The 12478-nt window shown below is 43.2% G+C and overlaps 1 protein-coding gene across 2 annotated transcripts; it reads right to left on the reverse strand.

Moving 5' to 3' along the window:
- Window positions 1-768: 768 nt before the first annotated feature.
- zgc:193726 (uncharacterized protein LOC561161 homolog) lies at window positions 769-11873 on the reverse strand. 2 transcript variants are annotated; one of them, XM_036003768.1, is made up of 6 exons: window positions 11726-11867; window positions 10491-10553; window positions 9787-9834; window positions 9536-9586; window positions 6689-6703; window positions 769-1564 (listed from the first exon to the last, which is right to left on the reverse strand). In XM_036003768.1, exons 1-6 carry the CDS (start codon window positions 11836-11838, stop codon window positions 1441-1443), a joined length of 414 nt encoding a protein of 137 aa, XP_035859661.1. In that variant the 5' UTR covers window positions 11839-11867; the 3' UTR covers window positions 769-1440. The 2 variants fall into 2 exon arrangements, with proteins under 2 accessions (XP_035859661.1, XP_035859662.1); XM_036003769.1 differs by having other exon boundaries at window positions 773-1564; window positions 9787-9831; window positions 11726-11873.
- Between the last annotated feature and the right edge of the window lie 605 nt (window positions 11874-12478).

Genomic DNA, 12478 nt, shown 5'->3' on the forward strand with positions numbered 1-12478 from the left:
GCATCACCTGAGTTTGCCCACCCGACACAGCGTTTGTTCCTGGGGAGATGGATCCGTGCGTCCCGCCTCCTGTGCGACATGGATTTCTTAGCCTCAGCGACTACTAACTATAAAGATACTATTTCCCTGTTCCCAGCATTAGCACAACACTTTGCGATGGTTAGCTTGTTACCTGTGACGATATATGCTAAATGTAACGTCTCTTTCACATTAACGTGTGAGTGACTGACCTATTTGGATGTGTTTTGAGACGCCTGATGAAGTCCGACGTTGTTGATCCGGCATCATTTATCTTGGTGCCACACACCTTGCACGTAGCTGCTCGCTTACTGCCACTGTTTACGAAGTTATTGAAAGCAAAACTAATGACAAAAGGCACAACTCCAGGAGGACTTGGTGTCGCCATCTGCAATGCATTTTTTGATATGTGTGCGCACATAGGCGCATGCGTTACGTTGCACATTATGGCAAAGGGCAGGGGACATACAGCTCGTCATACATTTCCCCGTATATGCGCCATTAAAAGAACATAGAAATACATTAATACATTTAGATTTAAAAAGCAATAATTGTATGAAAACAGGTTGTTGACGAGTCTCGAAGCTCGAGTCCGAGTCAAGTCTGAAGTCTTTTGGGTCGAGTCCGCGTCAAGTCTGAAGTCAGCTGTTCGTGCGACTTAAGTGCGACTCGAGTCCGAGTCTCAGACTCGAGTCCCCATCTCTGTCTTACTGATATATTAGTAATTACTTTAATAAAAAATGCTTTAACTGACACAAGCTAGCATTAGCTTAAATCAGTATTTTACAGTCAACTTTATGTTGTCTTAAAAAGATTGTTACAAGTTTGCTCCTTCTTGAAACAAAAGAGTAAGCTCACACAAACATATACTTAAAGGCTTTATTTGGCCCAACTACAAATGAGTGAGTGTAACATGAAGTGTGTGTAAAAGGAAAAAAAAGAGTATAACAAATAGTGCTGGAGTGTCCCCAGGGTTGTGTATGGTGAAGAGAGAGACCAGAGAAGAGTTTGCAGCCATCTTAAATTCATGTGAGCCAGGCCGTACAGGTGTGCCACATCTCCTCTGGCCTTGGCTCCGCCTACAGGCACCCTGGAACACAGTTAAAGACACACACACCAAAACAGCATAGCACAGGGACAACCACAGGGTCATCACAAGAAGGATTAATGTTACCTCTTGTGAAATTAAATTCAATACGTTCATAGCAGTAAAATATTGTAAAGACCGTTATTCAGTGTTGCTTAGTTTGGAATTTCTTTTGCATCAACATCCAAAAGCAGCAGAAAAGTATTTTTTCTATGAGTCTTCATGGGCAGAACTGGTCAGTTGTCCCAAGATTGATCCCAAGATCTCACAAGCCGAATATGTTATCTATGTATATATATAACTATGGATGATGCTGTGTTAACAGCTGCTTCCTGTCACTTCTTTCCGATTCCGAATGGGTCGGTGGTGGCGTGGCCGGCCGTCTCGTCCCCACCCTGCAGGGAGGCGCCGAGGTTCGCTGTCAGACAGGTGGAGAGGGCGCATCTACCTTTACCCAAGCTGTGGTGAAACAGGTGAAACCACATGTGAGACAGGTAAACATGGAAACCACAGGTGAGACAGGTAAACATGGAGACCACAGGTGAAATATGTAAACATGGAGACCATTGGTAAGACCACAGACTTTAAGCTCCATCTATAGAAATGGATATGTGGATGAACGTTATGTATTTATGCAAGATTTCATGTCGAAGTTGTTGATGTGCACAAAAAACAGTCACCTCCTACAAAAGATGGCTTCTCAGGATGCAACACTATTTGCCTGAAGATGGTCTAGTACCGAAATGTTGCCTGCTATTAAACTATATATATTTTTTGCAAGTTAGACAGTGTGCAGGAGTTTTCTTTTCAACTTTTGACCTGCTTGTCCCTGTCCGACGCACCTGTCTCACATTGTAGACGGTGCAAAGTATTTTTCTGGACTAAGACCACAGACTGTAAAAATTTAAAATAATGGATGAAGCTTTCGGGTCTGAAAAATGAAGCCAAGGCTTAAAAAATGCCCCTACTTCTGCCTTGATTTATTACCTCAGTAAACATTTTCATATTGAGTTTATGGTCTCAATCGCTACTTTAAAATCTTTTTCAATATAGCATGGTGTTGATTTTGTAAATTATGGTCCCATTTATTTTAAAATAGACTATAAAGCAGGGGATGCTTTAGGGTGTGGCTACACGCCAACCTGTCAATCAGGACAGCGGCTTAGCAATACCAGCCATGGGCCTGTGTCCATTAAAATAGACCTGAACTTGTTTTTGGGTGTTTTCATCTTAAACTTTGACCCTATCACTGTTTTTTCACTTCATTAAAGTTAATTGGAACATTCGGTCGCCTTCAATGTCTTGGTCAGCATTATGCCAACTAAGCTAGCTAGCTAGGGTGACCAGATTTCCCGGAACTAAAACCGTTTAGTTTCTAAAAGGAGTTTACCCCAGTGGACGAGAGGGTCGCCTCCCTACGCCTGCGGGTTGTGGGGGGGAAAACTCTGACTGTTGTTTGTGCGTATGCACCAAACAAGAGCTCGGAGTATTCGGCCTTCTTGGAGACCTTGAATGGAGTCCTGTATGGGGCTCCAGTAGGGGACTCCATAGTTCTGCTGGGGGACTTCAACGCGCACGTGGGCAATGATGGAGACACATGGAGAGGCGTGATTGGGAGGAACGGCCTCCCTGATCTAAACCAGAGTGGTTGTTTGTTGTTGGACTTCTGTGCTAGTCATGGATTGTCTATAACGAACACCATGTTCGAACATAGGGATGCTCATAAGTGTACTTGGTACCAGAGCACCCTAGGCCAAAGGTCAATGATCGATTTTATAATCGTTTCATCTGATCTGAGGCCGTATGTTTTGGACACTCGGGTGAAGAGAGGGGCAGAGCTGTCAACTGATCACCATCTGGTGGTGAGTTGGGTCAGAGGGTGGGGGAAGACTCTGGACAGACCTGGTAAACCCAAACGGGTAGTGCGGGTGAACTGGGAACGTCTGGAGGAGGCCCCTGTCCGACAGACTTTCAACTCACACCTCCGGCGGAGCTTTTCGTGCATCCCTGTGGAGGCTGGGGGCATTGAACCCGAGTGGACAATGTTCAAAGTTTCCATTGCTGAAGCTGCGGCGGGGAGCTGTGGTCTTAGGGTCTTAGGTGCCTCAAGGGGCGGCAACCCACGAACACCGTGGTGGACACCGGTGGTCAGGGAAGCCGTCCGACTGAAGAAGGAGTCTTTCTGGGATATGTTATCCCAGGGGACTCCGGAGGCAGTTGCAAGGTACCGAAGGGCCCGAAGGGCTGCAGCCTCTGCCGTGAAAGAGGCAAAGCAGCGGGTGTGGGAGAGGTTCGGAGAAGACATGGAGAAGGACTTTCGGTCGGCACCAAGGTGCTTCTGGAAAACCGTTCGCCACCTCAGGAGGGGGAAGCGGGGAACCATCCAAGCTGTGTACAGTAAGGATGGGATGCTGCTGACCTCAACTGAGGAGGTAATAGGGCGGTGGAAGGAGCACTTTGAGGAACTCCTAAATCCGACTAATACGCCCTCTATGGTAGAGGCAGAGCTGGAGGATGATGGGGGATTGTCGTCAATTTCCCTGGTGGAAGTTGCTGAGGTAGTTAAACAACTCCACAGTGGCAAAGCCCCAGGGATTGATGAGATCCGTCCAGAAATGCTTAAAGCTCTGGGTGTGGAGGGGTTGTCTTGGTTGACACGCCTCTTCAACATTGCGTGGAAGTCGGGGACGGTGCCTAAGGAGTGGCAGACCGGGGTGGTGGTTCCCCTTTTCAAAAAGGGGGACCAGAGGGTGTGTGCCAATTACAGGGGTATCACACTTCTCAGCCTCCCCGGTAAAGTCTACTCCAAGGTGCTGGAAAGGAGGGTTCGGTCGATAGTCGAACCTCAGGTTGAAGAGGAACAATGCGGATTCCGTCCTGGTCGTGGAACAACGGACCAGATCTTTACTCTCGCAAGGATCCTGGAGGGAGCCTGGGAGTATGCCCAACCGGTCTACATGTGCTTTGTGGATCTGGAGAAGGCGTATGACCGGGTCCCCCGGGAGACACTGTGGGAGGTGCTGCGGGAGTATGGGGTGAGGGGGTCCCTTCTCAGGGCCATCCAATCTCTGTACGACCAAAGCGAGAGCTGTGTCCGGGTTCTCGGCAGTAAGTCGGACTCGTTTCAGGTGAGAGTTGGCCTCCGCCAGGGCTGCGCTTTGTCACCAATCCTGTTTGTAGTATTTATGGACAGGATATCGAGGCGTAGTCGGGGTGGAGAGGGGTTGCAGTTTGGTGAGCTGGGGATCTCATCGCTGCTTTTTGCAGATGATGTGGTCCTGATGGCATCGTCGGCCTGTGACCTTCAGCACTCACTGGATCGGTTCGCAGCCGAGTGTGAAGCGGCTGGGATGAGGATCAGCACCTCTAAATCTGAGGCCATGGTTCTCAGCAGGAAACCGATGGAGTGCCTTCTCCAGGTAGGGAATGAGTCTTTACCCCAAGTGAAGGAGTTCAAGTACCTTGGAGTCTTGTTCGCGAGTGAGGGAACAATGGAGCGGGAGATTGGTCGGAGAATCGGCGCAGCGGGTGCGGTATTACACTCAATTTATCGCACCGTTGTGACGAAAAGAGAGCTGAGCCAGTAGGCAAAGCTCTCAATCTACCGGTCAGTTTTCGTTCCTACCCTCACCTATGGTCATGAAGGCTGGGTCATGACCGAAAGAACGAGATCCAGGGTACAAGCGGCCGAAATGGGTTTCCTCAGGAGGGTGGCTGGTGTCTCCCTTAGAGATAGGGTGAGAAGCTCAGTCATCCGTGAGGAGCTCGGAGTAGAGCCGCTGCTCCTTCGCGTCGAAAGGAGCCAGTTGAGGTGGTTCGGGCATCTGGTAAGGATGCCCCCTGGGCGCCTCCCTAGGGAGGTTTTCCAGGCACGTCCAGCTGGGAGGAGGCCTCGGGGAAGACCCAGGACTAGGTGGAGGGATTATATCTCCAACCTGGCCTGGGAACGCCTCGGGATCCCCCAGTCGGAGCTGGTTAATGTGGCTCAGGAAAGGGAAGTTTGGGGTCCCCTGCTGGAGCTGCTACCCCCGCGACCCGTTACCGGATAAGCGGAAGAAGATGGATGGATGGATGAAAACCGGGATGCTTTTTAATTGCATTGCATGGTACTAAACAAATTATTTGGAATGAATTCATGCATGAATTAATTCATGATTTGTCCATTACTTCATTCCTTTATATCTTATGAACCATCAGGAATTGACATGAGTTCATAGCCTCTCATTCATGACCTCATGCATGAACAACACATAAACTAAAGCATTAGGTAAGGTGGGTAGCCTACATCATTATGCACAAGTTGTGTTCAAATCAGAATTTGCGTACGTCGCCAAATTAATTTCCTTGTTTCTGATATGAAGATGAGACGTGTGTGACTCGAACATCCCACATTTACCAACAAAACGTACAGCGAAAGACCGTGCAAAACTTTTCAGACCGTCCTGCCAACCTGTATATATTTTAACATCAATGTAGACTGTAACGTTTTTTCACTCTAAAGTCGCTGAAGCTGCTGCTGTTTCAATCCTGATGGCTCTCTTCTGCAGGCGGGGCTGTTGCTCAGTTCCCCCCGCGACTGACGCGCGCACACACACATAAACACACACGGTGGACGCAGGAAAAACCAGAGATGAGACGACACTATAACCTAAATTGAGGACAGCTCCTGCAAAATCAGGCATTTTGGGCCGCAACAATCTCAAAAAAAAGCTGCAAAATCCTGGAGGGACTGGTTAAAACGAGACAGCTAAGAAGATGCATTGCAACAATGTTTACAAATATACATTGTAATGCTGGCTGCACAGATTATGCAGACGCAGACCGCAACGATTGACTGACACACACACACCTTGTTAAAATCATATGCTGGACACTTTATTAGTCTTTCTACATGGGTTTAGTTAATGATTGGGCTATATTAAGACCATGTCGGCTATTTAATCATTGACAACCGGGATTTCATAGTGGTTGGTGTAAACCTGGACATTTTAGCGTCCCGGTTACACCTGGACATTTTAGCGTCCCGGTTAAACCGGGACATCTGGTCATCCTATAGCTAGCTAGCGTTAGCTGGTAACTTAAGGGAAAGTTGGCAGATTTTCTGTACTGCCGTACATGCTGATTTACCCGTTGGTAAATCTCTGCTGGATGACTCGCTTCAAAGGGTTGAAAATTGGCAACTTTCCGACTTTAGCGTTTAGCTTAGCGGAGCTCCATTGCAACCATAAACAACACTGGCTTGGCTGTGTCATCATCCCCAGCTCCACCCTCTTCCCAAAAAATAGTCATGTCTGGTTAAAAAAGAAATAGATGGTGACACTCTTATCGGCAAACTCAAGGCTTCAAAAGGGCAGTCCACAAACCAATGGGTGCCGTCACAAATGCTACGTCCATTATTTTTAATGTATTGGTGAGACAGACTTATGATTTTCTAAATGGATTTATGGATGTTTATTCTGAATGGATATCAGAGATAATGATATCAGCGGGTTCTGTGACTCCGCACACTGCTGTTTCCCTCAGCCAATCAGATTATTTCATAGAGGTCAAAGGTCACACATAAAGTCGTGCAGTAATACATACCCCGGAGACGATTCCCTGAAACACAAAGAGAGAAAGGAATACCTTGATATACAAAGCTCCTAGATATTTACCTCTACATGTAAATCAGATCTGTACAGATGAATCAGAAAGACTGTCCTCCCCCGAAAAACATTACCATAACTCGTTTGATCGAGCAGCATTACGACCTATATTTAAGTTTATAGCAGCAGCACCCTCTAGTGGCCATAGTAGTTATGATGGGAGCAAAGCAGGAAGTAAGGTGATGAAGTATAAGAGCACCACATTTCTGCGTAAGGAGGCAGGTGGATGTGTCAAACAAACAGCACTTTCACCCAGGAGAGCGGGGTTCATGTCCCGTTTGAAGTTTTTTTCTTTACAGAACAAATGGAGCTACATCACGTTCTGCCAATACATTCTCACCCTCCCATCGCTAAAATACAGACGCTTACTCATGTGCCTTTGGCGTTTGTTATTCACCCTAAAAGACTCCTTTAGCGTCGGGACTCTTGATGTTATTTTTGACGCTCTGCGTCGGGACATACACTGACTGACATGTGGCACAAAAACGAGACAGTTAGGTTTAAGAAAAGATCGTGGTCGGGTTTATTAAATGTACGTTTCAGTGACACGCAGGACAAGAACAGGACACGAACCCCAGTCTCCTGGGTGAAAGTCCTGTGTTGTTTGATCCATCCACCACCCCAACCAACCTCCTTGCCCAACATTTCGGCCTTCCTTTCTTTTACTACTCACTACCCTTGTCGCTCTTAAAGGAGAATTCCGGTCGATTTCAATATGTAGCTCTGTTGTTTGTAAATTTGGAGTGCTCTCAGTAGCGAGAAAAACTAAAACAATCGGTGCTGCCTACACCGTGTTATCCTCCTGCTAGAGTTAGCAGCCAACAGGCTTAAGCCGGCCACTCTGCAGGCTGAGCTGTGGTGTGGTGTCAGGTTACAGCTTGTTGCTACAGTCATTACTATGGAAATAACCACGGCAAATGGGTTTTTTGGGGGAAAAATACGTTTTGGAATATTGGATTGTATGAGTTTGGCAATCAACTAGTGTGGACTTCACCAGAAACCAGGAAATAAACAGAGGTATGGATTAACACAACTTTTATGCATTTCTGTCACAGCTACTGCAGTCAAATTCGCTGTGTTCCCTCGGTAGGAATAACTGCACATGGGTAGGCACTTGTAATGACATTTCAAACATGTTTAGAGGCTAAAAACAAGCTTAAAACTTGCCCTGTTTAAGCCTGTTGGCTGCTAACTCTAGCAGGAGGATAACATGGTGTAGGCAGCACCGATTGTTTTCGTTTTTCTCGCTACTGAGAGCACTCCAAATTTACAAACAACAGAGCTACGGGTTGAAATTGACCGGAATTCTCCTTTAATACTACGTCATCTTACAGCGCCACTGTCGCGCTGGTGCTCTGCCCGGTGTGTTCCATACAAACGTAATTTTTGCGTTGTCTCTGACGCTGAGAGCTACTGCCCAACCATCCATATTTTACAAGTTGGGAGTGAGAATGGGTTGGTTCTGCGTCACGCGTGTAACAAGAACTGAAGTAGCATCATATTTTAACCCAAACCAACGTGTTTAAAGGGTAACTACCGTTTTTTTAAAACCTTGTGTCTAAGTGACTAATAGGAACAACGATTTTCAACATTTGTCCAGTATTAAGCGAGATTGCTGCAGTCGGCAGCGGTGAAACAAGCTACAATGTAAGTTAATAGGGCAATTGTCCAGCATGTATTTATGTTCAAACAAAAGTGCTCGTTTTGCCACTGACAGGCTCAGATTAATATTCTAAGTGTCTGAGAACATTATGGAAAGGATTTCTTGGGAGGTCAACCATTCTGTTAAAGAGTCACATAAAAACATCCGCAAAATTGCGTTCGCTAAACAAACCAGACTCCATGTATATAAACAGTTTTATTTATTTAATTTATTTCACCTTTATTTTTAGTTTCTTATTTACAATGGTGGCCTGACAAGTGGCAAAGCCACTTAGGGAAAGGGAAGAAGGGCTAAAAATAGTAAGCAGTAATTTTAGCTTCGTAAAATACACTTCATTCAAAGTCGACAGAAACAAAATAAAACTATGAAAAGCCGTTTTGGGTCATCTTTCCACTTTTCCAACAACTCTAGTTTTGGTTGAAATAAAAACATAGTTTACTGATTTACATGTGAAAATATGTTGCCTCTACACATGCTAAAAGTATTTTTTTTAAATGGAGTCTGGTGGGTTTAGTGCTAGCGACTTCAGAGTTGTTTCTGGTTAAACAGAAATGTATCAAAGAGGTTTTAAAAATGTCTATCTATGTAGGGATCCTTTCCATAATTTTGTCAGACACAATGATAATCTAAGCCTTTAAGTGGCAAAGAAAGTACTTTTAGTGAACCAAACTGACGCTGAACATTTGCCCCATTGGGTTACATTGCAGCCGGTCTGTGGCTGCTGGTTACAGCGTTCACGCTTAATACTGGACCAGTTTCAAAGATTGTTGTTCCTATCAGTCACTTACACACAAAAACATAGGAAAATAGGATCCAGGTTGAAAAAAAACGGTAGTTACCCTTTGAAACCGCAACCATTCTCTGGTTATTCCCTGCCACCGCTAGTGGAGCTAATTTATGAAACGCTTTTGTGGATCGTGTTAAAGGGTAGGAATAAACAGCTAAATCAAATCTAATCAAATCAAATCTGTACAGGTGAATCAGATCTGTACAGGTGAATATTTGCTGAATAAAAATGTCTTACACTTTGTCCAGAGGAAACACAAACCTGGAAAACAAACAAAGGCGAGTTTGAACAGATATCTAAGCTGATTAAAAAAGTGAGATAAAGAATCTACGTACATGAACGTAGAGATGGTCATGTTGTCCGGCGTGTTGTTTGATGACACGTCTCTGAGGAGGAAATATATCATCTTTCTTAAAGTTGCAGCAATGTTTTCTTATAGTATTCTTAAGAACACTTTGGTTAAAAAAAAAAATTTCTAATGAAGTTCAACACATCAAGTGACACAATGGGCAATATTCTCAGTCTGCGTGTGTGTTTTACTTTGTATTACTGTGTATGTGTTGTGTATATTGTGTATATTTGTGACCTTGTGTCATCCTTGGTGTTGTTGACGTGTTGACGGGACTCAAACCTGCTGACGAAACAAGAAACCGATTATTTCAGCAGTGTTTTACGGAAGACAACATTTGTATCTTATGATTTTAAGATGTATTCTTGTAACTGTATTTACAAACATGATTCTGAACTTATTGATAATTATAATAATCTCTATCTGTTAACGTTGAGTCAGAGATTTCTGTCACTAAGTGATTAATATTATTATCACAAGACATTTCAATTGAACTTTATTTATAGTTCATAACAGACATTATCCCAGGTCACTTTATAGATAGAGTAGGTCTAGACCACACTCTTTTTTTTTTCTTTTTTTTTAACCTTTATTTTTTCAGGGAAGGTTCACTGAGAGGCAGCCTCTCTTCTTTTTGCAGGAACGCCCTGATCACATTCACACAGTTACACATTCATACCTGGAAGCTGCCCAGTACAACCACAGTCTGATCTGACTTGTGTTTGTCACAAGATAAGATCATAACAGTGAACTTTTCCTTAAATGATTTAACATTTCTTTATTTATTTCTGTCTCTTATCATTAATGACATCATGATATAATGTAATTACCAGGAGTGTTTCACATAATTAGTATTTTTTTTACCTTTGTTAATGTTCAGATTTTATAATGACAATGTTTTTTCATCATGTTGTGGAGATAAAGATGGTGTCATGACTCACCTGGTGGAGTTTTCCTCTCTGATCTTTAGCAGGTGAGAAGTGTCAGCGTTCAGATCATCACGCCTACACACAGATAACATCTTCATCTTCACATGTACTATTACATGTACTATAATTATTATTATTATTATTATTATTATTATTATTTTCCAAAGAAAACACTTGTCATCTCTGCATTGGGTTTTACATTTTTTTATATGGAAATGAATTTTTTTTTTTTTTTATTAATGTTGTAGGCGTAAAGTGATTCCTACATTCTCCATTTAGGCTACATAACATTTCAGTCAACTAAAATGTGCATCATAGCCTACGTACATATACACCCGGGTGATGTGTAGAAGTCTGTTCCCCCTGTTTTCCTTCCTTTTAAAATGTAGTTAGGGGAACAGAGCTCCAGGGGTAAACAGAGTTTCATACAACACCAGCACCATTTTCTCAAAATGTTGCCAAACCTCAATAGCGGCCAGTTTCCATAGCTTTGGATTAAAAATTCAAAACAGAAAAGTTTTAAAAGAAAATGAAGAAATTGTGTGTAGACAGATTAATTTGCTTTCACCGCCAACGCCGCTGGTTAACTGTTACGCTTGATCTGCAGCGAGAATTTAGCAAACGTCAAAAAAGTAATATTAAAAGACATTTCCAGAACAAAAAGTTTTTAAAAAGTTGCTAAAAAGTATCAGACTGGGGATAAGAGAAAGCAGAGCAGTTAAAGCAGAGCAGTTGTACTTGGTTGTAGAATTGGATCAAATCTCCAAACTCAACTACTGCTGCTAGTTTGTCAAATGTGAAAAAAATAAAAAAAAATAATTATGATATAACCCTCTCCACAACGACCACCAAAGACAGGGCCATTAAAAATTGCTACAAACATATTAATGAATGCTCATTTAGACCTACTATAGGCTAGTTTACACTTAAATTGACTGTTACCTTCATTATATGTTTCATATCTGTTTGTGGCTCAAGACAGATACCTTTTTTTTGGGGCCAAAAATGGCTCTTTGGATAGTAAAGGTTCCTGCCCTCTGGGTATCTAGACATGGCAAAGGTCCTTGTCACCGAAACGTCAACCAAATAAATTAACCAATGCAGAGGTGACAAATGTGTGCAGGAATTTTCTTTCCTTTTTCTTTGAAAAATGATCTTCGGGGGGAATTGATTCCCTGCACCACAAACTTTCCATCCTCTAGTTTTATCTTCTGACCAGAGATTCATAAAGTGCATTTAAAGCTCACCTGTCGAATGAAGCAGGAAGAGGACCAGCGGAGACCCTCATCATCATCATCATTACCATCATCATTACCATTGTCATCAGAGACAGAGCGGTAGACTGAACAGCCTTCATCATCTGATCCTCAATAGACAGTGAGGGAGAGAGTGGAGGCGACTGAATTTATACTCTTAGAGTCAACACATCTAAGGGTCAGTTTAGAGTCAACACATCTGAGGGTCAGTTTAGAGTCAACACATCTGAGGGTCAGTTGGAGCTCTTCATCATCAGCTGAAGGCCTCTGTCTGCAGTATGAAGGACGATGGTCCTCAGTGTGTTTACTCTTTCAGTTCATCATGGGAACTATCCGATCTATCTGACCTGGACTCTGTCGCCATGGAAACAACTGTAGTTTCAAGTCAGATAAGATAATGCCATCACGACATCAGCACGCAGAGTGAAACCTGCTCCTTCTTTTCTGTTCTTTAAATACAGTACATACATACATACATACATACATAAATACATACATACTTACATACATACATACATACTTACATACATATACATACATACATACAGTATATATGTATATACATAGATATGTTTCTTGTGTTTTCTAGCCAAAAACAGATATCTCTGTTTTTATTTTCCTAAATCCAGGAAATATCAATCCAATATCAATATCAACTGGTGTTGTTGTTCTAATAAGAAATCTCATTTTAATTTTCATTAATCAGTTTTTCATTTTTTTTATTTTGCACTCAAAAGGGGAAAT

This window comes from Sander lucioperca, chromosome 7 (assembly GCF_008315115.2).
Source record: "Sander lucioperca isolate FBNREF2018 chromosome 7, SLUC_FBN_1.2, whole genome shotgun sequence".
In the NCBI taxonomy this organism is placed as follows: Eukaryota; Metazoa; Chordata; class Actinopteri; order Perciformes; family Percidae; genus Sander; species Sander lucioperca.

Excerpts from the sequence above, each read along its gene's own strand:
- zgc:193726 (XM_036003768.1), bottom strand. The coding sequence starts at position 11,838 with ATGATGAAGGCTGTTCAGTCTACCGCTCTGTCTCTGATGACAATGGTA. Across the intron at positions 10,554-11,725 it reads CTTCCTGCTTCATTCGACAG|GCGTGATGATCTGAACGCTG; the intron begins GTGAGCTTTAAA and ends ATCTGTGTGTAG. Across the intron at positions 9,587-9,786 it reads AACACCAAGGATGACACAAG|AGACGTGTCATCAAACAACA; the intron begins GTCACAAATATA and ends TTTCCTCCTCAG.